The sequence below is a fragment of the Danaus plexippus genome, chromosome 12 (genome assembly GCF_018135715.1).
Source record: "Danaus plexippus chromosome 12, MEX_DaPlex, whole genome shotgun sequence".
NCBI lineage: Eukaryota > Metazoa > Arthropoda > Insecta > Lepidoptera > Nymphalidae > Danaus > Danaus plexippus.
In genome coordinates, this window is record NC_083545.1 from 264,036 (window position 1) to 279,638 (window position 15,603).

Sequence of the window (15,603 nt, forward strand, 5' to 3'; positions counted from 1 at the left end):
GTTACTACAACACTGACGTATAGTAACTGTTACTACAACACTAGACGTGACATGTTGACAAAATATACTTATACAGAGGTGAAATATTCAACATATGGTTTTAATGACATTAAGTTACTTATATTACTTTATATCTATCTCCCCATAATAAGATTATACATAATAAAGATAGACACTTGTAGTAATTTAAAAAGATACAATACATTAAAAGCAAACTAACACAACAATATAAAACACCATAAAATCAACAAAAGAAAGCTTTATAAAAGAGAATTTAAGAGCAGTGACGAGATATTCATTAATAATCAATTACAATAAGGTGCCTCGGGTTCAGTTGGTACTGAGATTCATAATATGACAGTCACTGTACTTAGTTATTGTATAACTTGGCACCAACTTCAACATTTTAAAACAATTCTCTAACAATTTGTAGGGAAATCAAAATACCTATTATTTACTGGAATTATAATTCTTAAAGTATATTTTATATCGGATACTTCATAATATAAATCACCACTAAGACCACGGCGATTTCTTAAGAAACATATGCATTTAATGGTTATTATTTATACAACAGTTAACTTTACAAACCGTACCCTTAGTCCAAGCTCGCGTCGGCACACTACATACGGAGAGTTAACAGATTGTAGTTCATAAGTCTTGTTACATTACAGTTTTCAAATGAGAAAACGGGAAACACTTCCTATGCAGTGTAATGTTTCAAACATAGAATGTTAAATATTTTGACTAGGTCGTCAAAGTGCAGCAGTGAAAGAATATTTAAAGAGCGTAGTGATGGCGGCGCTGGTAAATGTAAGATGAAAAGAATAAACTCTCCTCTAATAACACTAAAAGTAATCAGTTTGTTCATTGATCTCCAGTTCTCCATTAAGACCTCTATCTTTATAGATTTCTTCGATGGAAGATTTAATCTAAAACCCGATAGCATCTCGCACTTTCTTAATTCAGTCTCTGTGTAAAGCAATGTAAAGTAAACACTAATTTATCTCGGAGTTGATTTACTTATTCCGTTCGACCAAATTTATTCCAGATATTCAAGTATCGCATTCAATAAACCGTGAAGTACACGGCAAACGTTCGAATGCGTTAATTCAAAAACGTTTCCCTAATTCGCGGACAGAGCCGAACCCTGCTTCTATAATTATTTAGAACATCTATCTCAAAGGCTCTCAGTTTTATACTTCACCCGCACACCGCCATCTATCGGCGAGGGTATAGAGTGTCTATATGTCAGCCGTGTACTCCCCTCCCCTAACCCCACACTTTCCCCCGCCACCTCCTTTACTCCTCGCCCCTCCATGGTCCGTGCTCCCTCGTTCATTCACATGCCTCAGTCGTCTCAGTCTAACGAATCAGTTCCTCTCCGCACGCCGCGGTGTACGGACGTAATATCGTATACGTCATTGTAACTGTCGATATCATTTGTTTGGGAGATTCGCATCGTTGACTGTGACTTGCCAATTATTAACACGAATAGTGTCCCTGATAGTTTTCTCAAGTTCTTCAGTGAACGGATGAACTGTTTCCACATCCTGCAAGAAATCTTTAGAGTCGAATGTAAAAATATAGGCGTCGTGTAGAACGGCTCCAACGCGTGTGACTGTCTGATCGATACTTTTAAATGATAACATGTATTCATTGAGATATTTGAGAAGACGGTGAAGTTGGTGTGAAGTGTTGAGTGTAGTGTGAGCGGCCGTCCGCCTGTTCGAAGGTACGGTGTTCCGTGCGAAGCGGTTAGCGGTGAGTATTACTTATCTAATATTGATTACAGTATTTTCGATAAGGTTGGCGGGATTTGATCAGAACCGATAACTGTCGTTTGCGATTTGAGTGAGAACTCCCTGTATTGCAGCCAGGAACATTAAGAAATGTTTACCGTCGATCCGGCATTCGGCCTCCGAGAGATAGTATCTTCATATCTCCAACTATAAATAGATGCTTATTATCACAAAACATCGCTTGTTTACTTTGCGAGATAATAGAAACGATAAAACATAATGCCACCTGATAGTTCGCAAAATATTCACGAAGGTAATCATATCATCGGAGCATATAATACAATGTTTTAATTAAACACAATTTACGTGTTCCCAATAAGTAGAAGCCATAAAACTTTATTCATATAATGTATATTAAAAGAACGCTACTACAAATGTTAGAAAAGCTTTCCGAGAATCTTAGCTATGTTTCCTGAACACTTGCTTTATGTGTATGTGCTCATCATAGTTTTCCTGAATTGTTATACATAAAATATACGTTATAGTGCTATTTGTGAAGTTCATATAATGGCTTGTTTGGATCTGTATGTCGTTAATTAATTTAATGTTTCTGCTCTTAGTGTTAGATATTCGTAAAGTGATGTGAGGCAATGTGTCGACGGTTGTTGTTTATAAAACTACCCGCTTTTCTCACATCTCAAACGGTAAAGAACCTCAGATTACATATGCTAATATATAATATATGAGGACGAGCCATATAAAGTGTTTATGTGGAACCGGACGCGTTCAACAAATAAATAAACAAGAGTGTATGCGTTGAGTGTAGTATGTACAGGAGCAGTGCAACGTACTCGCCACCTGAAGCTACTAGCCATGCACTTTCTCATTTGCAAGTCGAAAATAACCAGCCACCGTCCGTTGACTCACGCCTTTATTTATTACGGACACTTTCCTCACCACGCCACCACCTACCGCCTACCACCTAACACTCAATCGATCATATACGGTTACACCAAATAATCGCATTCATTTAAATTAAAGCTTTAAATCTGTTAAAATCTTCGCCCGCCTTTTCACGTCATAAAAAGCCACTCCAGTGACGTCGCGTTACATTTAAAAATGAATGTTGTAATTTTATCAGACGATAAACCAGAATAAAATAAATCTGAATCGTAATAAAGTGGATTATAAGTTAAGATGCATGTTATATCATAAGGACATAGTAGCTATTAGATGAGTTGGTATATTAAACCAAGGAGTAAAGAAATAAAAACGTAACAGTTCCGTGTCTGTAACATCAGAGTAATTAAAATCAAATATCGAGGTACAATGTAAATTATCCGCGGTAGATCGCTCCTCCCGTACCTTCTACCGTCCCATCACTGCACACACACAGACACACACACACACACACACACACACACACACCGTAAACAAACCCACAGGGCTGAGCTAACACTGTTTCTCATTTCCTAACACCTACTAATTACAGGAGGAACGCATTAAACATATTTAGTGCTTATTTGAACGGATATAAAGCCAGTTGAATGACCGACGGACCAGCAGTATGGGACTCGCTTTCGGCCTGGTGCGTTCTCTTCTCTCCTGTATCATGTATGGGGCCATTTACAAATTTGTAGTCGCATAACTTCACTGTCGGATTACACGGCGTTTTTCATTTGCATTCATTGTGTCAACTGTACGGTGAGAGCTCGGAGCCACTCTCCTCTTCATAAACAATATTGTGACATTTTAAACAGCGAATAAACAACATCCGATCTATAAACGATACTAGTTAGAACAGTAATCATACACCATGTTGTACATCACATTAACACCAAGCCCGTCTAAACACCGACTTACTGAAAGCTTCGTATATTGTTTAAGTATAAGTTTGAATAGGACTGCAGCTACTTGGTTACTTTCAAGGTTAATTCTAAGCAAGAAAAAACCTTAAAATTGTATAAAGATTGCATAAACAATGCGAATGTACGACGGAGGTGAAATTAAACATTTTAAAACAATGACTCGTCTAGAGAAAACAAAAACACAGACAGACATTATTCATGCAGAAGTTGGGAAGTGATTAATACAAAATACGAAACTAGTTTCGTAACGTGAAGTTTAATATTAAAATGTACATAATGTAACCTTCCGTTAACTCGCGTGTCCGCGTACAAAAACGTAGGTTCGTTGTGATGCTAATGACATAAATATGAAAAAATCAGAAAAACAGCACGTAACGGTCCGTGATGTATGGATGTTTGTTTATGGAGAGCACTGGACACCGGCGAAGCGGCTCACGGACATTATTAGATTATTAATAGCCATTACACCGGCTCCTGACGCGACGACCCACGAAGAAAGCTTTGGATATTTACGACCGTTTATATAACAGCGCTAGTATATATAAAGATATAACATGTAGTACATACGGTTCCTCATGTACTGAATGAACAGTAACCTTGTCCATCAGTGTCGCTCGCACGGCCACTCGGCCACCCAGCGTCGAGTGCGCACGGGAGACCCACTCGCCGCGCCCACGACATTTGAATTAACATTTTTGACACTTCACGAGTGATTTATGATATTGGTACTATTATGTTAAGTAGCTGTGTCAATTTTAAACATGAATTATTTATAACTCCGTGGTATTTACACTCACGATGTTTACCTAATGTCATAGGGCGGACATTTAAATATGAAATATATATAATGATGAACACAATCGAGGCGCCGGCATACAAACGGTTTGTTTTATATACAGGAGTGTGCGAGTCGCAACACGTGTTACTGTTTATATCACACGCTGCTCTCCTCTCAATAAACTATCCACCAGTTTAATACAGACGTTGAATTCATAACATTACGACGACGGGAATATGTTACGACCGATTCAATCGATGTTTTGATACACTCGATATCAAAACGAACAGCCTGCAAACTTTTACATGAAAAGTATTTAACGAAGATAATCTCAAAAGGGTTCGAAATAAACGGTCTCACGTAATATATTTATTATCAATCATAATATGATATGTAAGAAGCTTACTTTGTTTTAGACTATAGACACTCGTCGATAGCTGGGCATCTACTATCACCGCTCTGTGGATATTACAATGTGTACTATAAATGAACGTAAACTGGAACAAATGATTAATTTATAACTATATGAGCACTAGGAGTATCGTTTAATACCTTCCGACACATGTATGTATGCAGTGAGCGACATTTGTTATAATTTTTGCGAGTTTTCGAGCAACAGTAACATAGAAATGTTATAATATGGGTTATCTGCGAGACGATATCAATAAATGATGAAGTTAATGCGATAGCGTCGTGATTAACCCGCGGGCCATCGATCACCGATACGATATCTCCAGAGATGCCTTACATGTGTCGCAGACACTCCAGCGACTGAACAGCGACACGCGGACGACGCGCCTTCGCATTCAGCATAAATATAAGACACATTTCATTGACGACGTACAATAGCTGTCCAGTGTGAGGCGCGTGAAGTGAAGGCGATTTATATGATTGTGGTATGTGATAACACTATCAGACGTTATCACGAACACCCGCCACGACTCCCGACACTCGCCGCTGTGCGCTCTGTTTGCGTTATAAACACTTCGATGAAGCTCGTCTTGTAGCATGTAGTGGACAAACATTGTAATCTATTCCATTCCGTATCTCCCGCTACCGTTTCTTACGATGCGTATTGTGCCGCCTGTTTGCTTGAACATTATATAGAGATATCTGTGCTTCTGTTTGATGATCGCCCGAACAATCGCCTCGTTCAAATCCGTAGCTAAATGTTTTAATAGCTTCACTGTTTGTAGTTTACATCGAACCGTACGATTCCCCGCTTCGATCCGTTCCTTTGGTTGGGGTCCTCGCAGTCCTCTGTAACGGCACCGCGGCACCCCAACGCCGTCGCCTTCCCTTACACCATTAATATCATTCTTAGTCCTTTTGACCCTCACTATTTATAATAGCGGGAGCTCTGTCAGTCATTTCGAGAGCGTTTTTCATTTCATTATATTGCTATATTAATTGGTTCTATTTGCCGGGGCCATGTCCGTCAACTCTGATACATTCACATTTCACAGCTCAGAGGCGGTGTGGCTTCGAGTGCGTGCCGTATTTTTAGTCGAATTATTCTCTCCTCGTCCGTCAATAGAGCTCCGATTGTGTAATGACGTTCCAATATTCATTTCAACAATGCGCCCGGTAACGAGCGAAATGAAGCACGTAGGTACATCACACCGACCGGCCGACGGTTCCATTTACTCCGGCGATAAATTCCCATTGAAATTTAGCGAGTTCCTCTTTTATAAATATCGTTGCACACGTGGTATTTTAGACCGCCATTAGCTGAGATGCGACCTGCGGTGGATACCGAAAGCACCCCAAGGTGTCCCGGCGGAGGGACTATAATCGTTTGCGGTGCGATATGCCAGATCGATTATTTGAACAAACAAGCCGGTAATAAATCATCCGCTCCCGGTTACCTGCGGCCTGCGGACGATCGATACTAAAAAAGGGCCCCCGTTTTGAAACAAAAGGGAGTGACATTTCTAGCGACGCCGTTTGCCCTAACTTCGTGTAAACACCACTTGACCGTTCGCAGCATTACGGGTCACATATCATTAATTAATTTTATACTCCGACAGACCTTAAACGGCACGAAAAATTTAAAATGGCGATACGTTATTATTAAAGGAATCGATTTCTTGGGAATGGTTGTTAATAAAAAAAACGAATGTGCCCGAGTTGTCTGAGCGCCAAAAATAAAGTGTCACTGACACCTGAGATGCCGCGGAAATAATGAACAAAAAGTATCCGTGATCAAAACGACTCACACTTCCAGATAACGAATATTATAGTCTTTAAAATTAACAAAACATTTTATATAAGATGCCATAATGACGGGGACAGTCTTTTATGACATGTCAGTGTTTTTAATCCATCGTTTCGGGTGTCGCGTGTAGGAGGCGGCGGACACCTGACTATATTTTAAATAGACTCGAGATCCAACCAGAGATAACTCGGAGACGTATCGACGTGGCTGACATTTTTTATTGGAGACCTTTTTTTTCGTCTACCAATAATAACAATGACATTTATAAATTGTTTTACAGAATTCTACTAACAAATGTACATTCTTAAAACAAAGAGCTGGTGATTCTAAAGGTCTGCTATTAGTTTTGTAATTTTTATGATTTTAACAAAGAACAGAAATCTCAGAGGGTCGTTTGTTTTGTAATAAATGATTGTCGTTTTTGAATATCAGTCGGCGGCTAACTGTCGAGTCTCGGCGGTAGTCGTTCACGGCGATCCGTGGAGCGCAATGTTTTACAACTTGCGAGTCGTTTTCAATATTCCCATTAAAATGATAGCCGCGGACGTAATAATAAATATAACTGGGATTGCTCCGGCAGAGACGATAAATCATAAAATAAATATCCGCTAAAAATAGCTTAGTAATGTGTTCGACGTGAGCGAATATATGAACATGAACATAAATGTTAGGTCATTAGACTGCTCGGGCCGAGCCCGTGTGTGTGCGACACGCGGAAAATTGTTTGCTCAAGAGCCGTCCATCGATCCAGACGATACGAGACAATATGACTATGATTCCTGATGACGAGCCGGTATGAGAACTAAAGAATATGTTACATCAGATCGACCTTCCACCGCGACCTTAATGACTTCTAATCATATACATAGTTCCATTGATGATGAAGCTGACGAGCGACTCGCGTACAGTGACTTGTGTGTGTACAATCGACTCGTCTCACAAACACTGGATACTACAAATCCTGTATTGATATGAAGACATGAAGCCCCTTGTTATATTCACGAGGCACATTTCCACCGCGGCCGCTCCGTACGCGATGTTAATCACGTACCGAATAATACGTAATTAATCAAGAATAGCCGCGTGAGTCACAGGCCGCATGCCGTACACGGGATTGTTTCTATATATTGAATAAACATAATGCGCTATTAAATAACAATATTTCAGATTCGTAAGCCTGTCGTTAGAAAGAAAGAATTCTTGAAAAACGTGACACAAATACCACCGGAGAGATCTGCGCTATTGACCGCAAACTAAGATTTTTTTGTCGCCAAAATCTTGCTGCTTTAAATGACAATACTTATGTCCTATTCAATGAAACATGTTCCGGTTTTTAACTTTAAACCTTCTGCATATATTGAGGACGACTGTGTGTATGCGTGTAGACATAGGCGTAACAATCCGATCATGAAATCGCTTATATTAATACGGTGAAGGTGTGTGGAAAGACAGGTGACAAAAACTGTATTAATAATATGATTCGAATGTAAGTTTTGAAAACATAATTCATATTGAAGTAATATATAGTGAGGTATTCAGAAAGTGAAGAGCGATCCAGTTCCAGTGGTTGTTTGCGACGCAGATACTGGAATGTCTGATAGAGGAAAGGGAGCACCGACCATAAAGCGACTCCTGACGTTACGAGCTACGACCGGCGAGCATTCCTGTAGAGAAAGATCGTCTGCGAACGTTATAAAAATTATTGAACAACAAATAATGTACACTATTGGGTCTTTCAAGCGTTACACACATTTTAATATTGTGAACCGACATTGTAAGTATACAGGAGCCCTCAAAGCACTCCGCCTATCGAAGAAGTCGTGAAGCTCTGAAACGAGACCATAAAACGAAATATGCAAGATGTTTAGTTCAACTCGTTTATGTGAAGATATACAGAACTTACCGCAAAAACAGGAAGTTGCGTAAACTGTGGACCGGCACGCAACAATCAAACCTAGAGTTACTTGTATCACGCATGTTGAACCTATTCCACCCCAATGACAGGGAAATTCTGGTGAGTAAGCGGACTGGTTTACAAACGAGATTTTATTACGTATCAAGATGGTAGTCGATCGACTTTAAACGTTATAACACTATATAAATCTGTATCACGCAACAATATATTTCAATACAACACGGAATTAGTCGATAAGTCTGATCTGATAGTGATCGTATAGTAGTAATCGTGTTGAACAAACATTCACCCGTTACATGTTTCCAGAAGTATCTATAACAAGCGTCTTATCATGTTTCGGAAGTAGTTGTTGAACACCTATTTTATCGGTTATGTTAAGGAGTCTGGTCGTCGGAGCGCGGATCGCTTGCTTACACTTATTTTTGTGTCCAGTAGAAATTTGTCATTTGAAATCTGCAAACATAGGTTTTCAACTATTTTGCCTATCAAAATTATTCTAAGTAAACACTAAGCAAGTAAATTGTATCAAAATGTATTATAAAATTTATTTTTAAACGCAGATTAAGCTTGTACGTTGAATCCATTGGAACTTCAAAATATACCTTCGCACTAGGTATATAAAAACCACTGACGAATGAAAAATGATCAAAGTCGTCACATTAATTAATAGTACTCATATACTATGAGAGAGTACATAACATATTAAATGCTTTATAACCATCGCAACGTTATAAAACCATTAGTGTATATTTCCAATATTATTATTTAAAAATAGTGTCGGACTCGCTCGCCTTTTCATCGATATCGGAACAATGGAGCTTCCATGTGAGCTGAACAGCCAACTCCGAAGCGAGCGTGCGACACGTACCAGCAATAAAATCTCGCAAAACCAACGCCTATTACTATTTCCACTAAACGAGAATAAACTACGGTCCGAGTAGATAGATGCGGTCCGAGTAGCAGCGGGAGAGCGCGTTTAGATACTTACCTTTACATTTGATTGATATTAAAATAAAAACAGAATTATAAAAACCTCAAACAGTCCCAGGTCACCTTCTGAACTGTACTGAACTGTGTTTATAATGCACCTTATCTCGATAGTGTTCAGCAACATGACGTCACCGTGCTTATCTCTGGACAGCTCGCAAGTCAATCTGATTCTTATATAAAACTTACCAAAACTAAGTGACATTCATCACTTATCTCTTTCAATTATCTTGTTATGTAAGTAATGTTATGTGGAGATTAACATTTTTTTACCGTTCACTCATAACATAGTCGTAAAGCGCTGACATTTAAATTATCCTTTTTAAGAGACACGGTCTGCCAAAAACATACAATTTCCATTGTTTTAAAATAGACACGACGTAACAATCTCTGTACAAATAATTGTTTTCTTAATATTAACTTAAATAATTCACCGTCTCGAGCCAGGATGGGATAGTTACTAATATAAATTAAAAAACAACCAAAGGTTATATAACTGAGATTGCAACTTGGAGTCCTGCCCCTGCCAATTAATTTTTTCATTCTTTATTTTCTAATACAGATTGTTATTTAACTATAAGCCCAACTTTGCCTTAATCTTGAAAACAATAACACGAACTGTACAAATATGTTGACTTTATTTAACCGAGGGAATGTTCGCGGTTGATAAATACAATAGAACGCTTATCTTGCATATCTTGCAACTTGCTATTCCTGCAAATATGTTCTGCTGATATATATAAATGACGCGAGACACATTTCATGACCGTATATAGTGAGGGAAGCATCGCCTCGATAACTCGGACGGCGTCTTATTCGATAATTTAGGCGCTTAACATGTGTATGTTATTGTACTATAAACACATCACTATATTCATGAATTTCAAGTTTATGAACTATTATCGTTGGATCTTTAAATATTGCTTGAAGAAGAAAATATTTCATTAATATGAGTAATATGTTATGTATATATTGTACTGAGGAATTTGTTTTATAATCGACTATCAAAAAATAACGCATTTTAAGAAAGTTAACGAGTTTCAAATGACAATGTAAAACTCGCTCACTTAAATGTTTCAGTATTAGTAAGTATATTCGTTATGTGATTTAAATATCGAGCTTTTGTAGACGTAACGATCCGTAAGCAATATAATAATGTTAGGAGATAATATGTTTCATCATACAGAAAATATATTTTATCACCGCTGAGAGACAGGCCACACGGATGTTTACGACTTAGGTAGTACAGGCGCAGCGAGTTTTACAATTAAAAGCATTGTTTATTATGCGAGCGTCGATATGGTCCCCGCCGTGCCATTCAGAACACGAGCAGAGCAACTACAGCCAACATTTACTGACTGGAAGATGTGACAGTCCGCATCATGTTCAGAAACTTATAAACTGTTCATTCACATCGAAATAGTAAATTATGGGACACTTAAAACTCACGAGATATAAAAAAAATGTCAATTTTAAACTAATAAGTTGAAAACGGTAAAGTTTTTTCGGTAAACTTAGATCTGAAAAATGAAACGAGCTATTTGAACCACGTGTCGATACAACGTCGTTAAAAGAGCATTAACTTGGGTGTCTACAGCGAACGGCGAAGGTTGGGACAGAACTATAAATGTTTAAAATGTGCATTTCCTTTGAAGGAGGATTCACAGCGCGTTCAGCGGCGCGGTACTACAGCCGTACTTATTGCTGCTACAGCACTCGGTACGGAAAAACTATTGCTTTACAATGTTATGCGATTACGACTGTCTGAAAAACGGCTCAGGTATCGACTATTAGAATGTGCAATGACTGCTACATATATAAAATTACACATAACTTATACGTTCAAAGAAGAAAATATTAAATATCAATAAAAATGCGATCGAGCTACCGACCAGAGACACGGACAGACGAACCTGTCTCATGTCTCCACGAACCGACTCCTTATAAGCATCATGCATACGGCGTGTGCTCAGTTCCTCAACATCGCGAATTATGTAATGATGTCAGTTGCGTCGTAACCACACCGCATAGAGTTTATTATTCGACGAAAAGTATTTTTTAACCGAGTCCGCCGTGCGCGCTAATCGTCCGGCTATATTTACTGGCACACGGACAGCTAAAATAAATAATTTAAGTTAAACTAAACTGATTTGATTGGGTTCAATGAACCTGCAACAGAAGTGCGTGCCAGCTTTCTTTGTTCGCTTCCACCATTTAAATATGTTTAAGAAATTGTCGAAAGCTAAGGACTGTAAGATGAATGTAACAACGACCATTATAAAACGAAATGTAATTTAGACATACGCTCATGTAAAGCTCGATTCAGTTGCGCAATTCATTTATAAATCTATTAAAATTAAAGTTATATATTTACGTGATGATTGTTTCAGATGCGGTTAAACTAGTGAATATGATGTGGCGTGTGGTGTCGCTGGTGCTGGTGCTGGCGGGGGCGGAGGCTCTCCAGCCGCGCTGCGAGGAGATTACTATACCCATGTGTAGGGGCATCGGATACAATCTTACGTCTTTCCCTAATGCTCTCGACCACGACACACAAGACGAAGCCGGCCTAGAGGTACCGTGATAATTCACAATTATACGAGAACATGTCCTAAAAGCCGGTTTTTCGCATTACAATAATAATTTAATTTTTCTAGGTCCATCAATATTGGCCGCTGGTGGAGATAAAATGTTCAGCCGACCTGAAGTTCTTCCTGTGTTCCGTGTATACTCCGATATGTATAGAAGACTACGCCAAGCCTCTGCCGGCATGTCGCAGTGTCTGCGAGCGTGCGCGGGCGGGCTGCGCACCTCTCATGCAGAAATACGGCTTCCAGTGGCCCGAGCGTATGGCGTGCGAGAAGCTACCGCGTCTCGGGGACTCCGAGCACCTGTGTATGGAGGAACCGGACCGCGCACAGGAACCCGAACCGCCGCGCCCCCCGCCGCGCCGTCCATACAAAAACTGCAAGGATCCAAAAAACTGCGAAAGCGGCCCGGCTGCGAGCCCGGGCGAGGCGGGCGGCGACGAGTGCGCGTGCGCATGCCGGCCGCCCCTCGTCAGCGTGCGCGCGCTGCACAACGCCAGCGCCACGGCGGCCGGCGTGCCCGGCTGCGCGCTGCCGTGCCGCGGGGCCTTCTTCACAAGGGAGGAGAAGGAGTTCGCGGCCGTGTGGGTCGCGCTGTGGGGCGGTCTGTGCGCCGCCTCCACACTCATGACGCTCACCACCTTCCTCATTGACTCGCAGCGGTTCAAGTACCCCGAGCGGCCGATCGTGTACCTCTCCGCCTGTTACTTTATGGTGGCCCTCGGGTACCTGGCACGGCTCGTCATCGGCCACGACGAGGTGGCCTGCGACGGCGCTCTCCTTAAGACCTCCTCCAACGGCCCCAGCGCCTGCACGCTGGTGTTCATTCTGGTTTACTTTTTCGGCATGGCGTCCTCTATCTGGTGGGTGGTGTTGTCGTTTGCGTGGTTTCTAGCGGCGGGTCTCAAGTGGGGCAACGAGGCGATCGCCGGTCACGCTCAGTACTACCACTTGGCAGCGTGGCTCGTGCCGGCCGCTAAGACCGTGGTGGTGCTGCTCGCGGGAGCCGTGGACGGAGACCCCGTGGCCGGCGTGTGCTACGTCGGCAACACCTCCTCCGAGAACCTCAAGAAGTACGTGCTGGCGCCGCTCGTGGTGTACTTCGCATTAGGCGCCACGTTCCTGTTGGCCGGTTTCGTGTCGCTGTTCCGCATCCGCTCCGTGATCAAGCGGCAGGGCGGCATCGGCGCCGGCTCGAAAGCTGACAAACTCGAGAAATTGATGATCCGCATCGGCGTCTTCAGCGTGCTGTACGCGGTGCCGGCCGGCGTCGTGATAGGCTGCCTCGCCTACGAGGCGGAGGGTCGCGAGGCATGGCTGCGGCGCGTGGCGTGCGGAGCCTCGTGTGGACCGCGTCCTCTCTACTCAGCGCTCATGCTCAAATACTTCATGGCGCTGGCGGTGGGCATCACGTCCGGAGTCTGGATCTGGTCCGGCAAGACGCTGGAGTCGTGGCGACGAGTGTGGCGCGGCGGGAGGGCTCCTCCCCCCGCACACCGCGCGCTCGTGAAGGGGGCCGTGTGACGAGCCCCCGCGGGGCCGGCCGCCCCGCCAGCACCCCCCCTGCCGCCCGCGCCGCCGACCCTGCCCGCGCCGCCCCCGAGCCTGCCGCCGCCGGCCAGCCTGCCGTCTCTGCCCGCCACCGCTCCCTCGGCTCGCTCGCAGCAGCCGCTCTCGGACTACGGACCGGTCTAGACACGACTCGACCCCTTGAGATGTCCTCCCCGAGATGCTAACTCTCGCGGCGCGTCGATGTAAACAGTGGAATCACTTTGCGGCTCATGTAACTGTTCGAGTGAGAATTCCTTGCCTATTTAAGTGTATACCATGTGAAGACAGTTGAACCCGGTGTGAATCGCAGACTCCCGCACGGTGGCGAGCGGCCCCGTGCCGGTCGACGTGAGTGTGGACTGTGGATACCTTTATATTGTATGAATGTAACATGTGATAGATAGTAAGGAGCGCCGCGGCGGAGTGGACCGCGGACCGTGGAGACGGCCGCCGCGAACCGCTCTTTCTTATATACGTAATAGTTCTTAAGTACGGCGGTGGCGTCCGAACCCGCATCGCTTCTCGAAAATTATAAACCGGTAGATAGTCTACCCTATAAGCTTATAAGCGAAACTATTTTAGAGTTAAAATCAATATTTCCATGTCTAGATCGCTTTTACACGGAAGAGTGCCATCTAATGTCTGCTCCTGGGACTAACGTGAACCAAAAGGGTCAATTTCCAAAGAACTGTCCTCCGCGCGGAAGGAGACATTAGGTGGCATTTATCTGATTAGCACAATGTCCGAGCTGCCGGTGAGAACGGAATCAAACATTCAAAGAAACGGCCTTCATACACAGAGCCGATTGACACTTCTATTAAAACTGCCTTCTTGAAAGTTATCATACCAAATTATGTTTATGATTCTTTGTCTTAAATACTTTTTTGGCGGCAGTTTTGAAAGGACCGAACTCGTTGATTTATATAAATTCCATCGTAAAATGTTAATTTTATTATTAAACCTCAAAATAAGATGTCGATATAGTAAGGTTAGTTTTAAAACACTAAGTCACCCCTGTAAATAACATTAGTGAGAGATAATGGTTATGACTCATGTTTGTAAATTAAGACCACGTCAATAATTAATATCGTATCGTTTAGATCTTGTAAGAATCGCCATTTCTCTATGTCAGTACCTTAAATGGCCGACAGATGGAGTAGTTCGAGCTAGTGACGCCATCTATGAGCTAATAGTAATAACTAACACTGCCATCTCTTATTTAGTAGTAGTACTAATTTCCATGTGATGGTGGGTAGGAATATTTGACGTTGCGTGTGAAGTGCAATAATTTTGTATCTTTCTATATTAATGTAAAGTAAACGAGAAGTGGGATGTTCATGTATACACGGACACCGCAGCCGATAAATCATCATGTAATTTATTTTATTCCTAACTGTAGATAAATAAAGTGACTTTTTTAATGTATCTTTTTATTTGTTTGCTTGCCATCCTGTTTTAAAAATGATGTTCTTCTAAAAAATCGATGGAGTGTAATTTCTTTGGTTGATTTCATAATAAGAATATAAAGATGCTAGTTTTACCAATAATGCTTAAATCGAAAAATGTTAACTCATAGAACGCTTCTTCTTTATTACATAAGCAATACAAAGGCATTTAAATTTATATAAACATAAGGGAACAATAATCATCATCGGAGAGGACAAAGTATTAGTCCTAAACACAAATTATAATAGGAGTTGTCAAATCCAATCGCCATCATCAGTTACAACCCCGACCCCGACTCCACCTTAGTACTCAGGAGGCGAAGTTTTGGTGATATTAATATAAACCACCACACCACAACAAACAGCAGCCACTGAACACTACCAAACCTCTTATAGTTCCGTGCGCCATTAACAAGGACGGAGGAATTGTAATTTGATAAAATAAAACTATTACATTCGTTCCTTAAATATACAAAAGAAAAGTAATAAACGAACACTTGGTAGATTTTAT

General features: G+C 41.6%; 1 protein-coding gene across 3 annotated transcripts in view; it reads left to right on the forward strand.

The window, feature by feature from the left end:
* Positions 1 to 15,072, forward strand: part of LOC116772283 (frizzled-2) — a 32,302-nt gene extending 17,230 nt beyond the window's left edge. For 2 of the 3 annotated variants that reach the window (XM_032664404.2, XM_061522173.1), the window contains exons 2-3: positions 11,899 to 12,083; positions 12,166 to 15,072. In XM_032664404.2, coding sequence (XP_032520295.2) covers positions 11,919 to 12,083; positions 12,166 to 13,620 — 1,620 coding nt within the window. In that variant the 5' untranslated portion in view covers positions 11,899 to 11,918 and the 3' untranslated portion in view covers positions 13,621 to 15,072. Of the gene's footprint in view, positions 1 to 1,353; positions 1,765 to 11,898; positions 12,084 to 12,165 lie in introns of those variants that run through there. The other variant, XM_032664403.2, reaches the window with a different exon arrangement.
* The last annotated feature ends 531 nt before the right edge of the window (positions 15,073 to 15,603 follow it).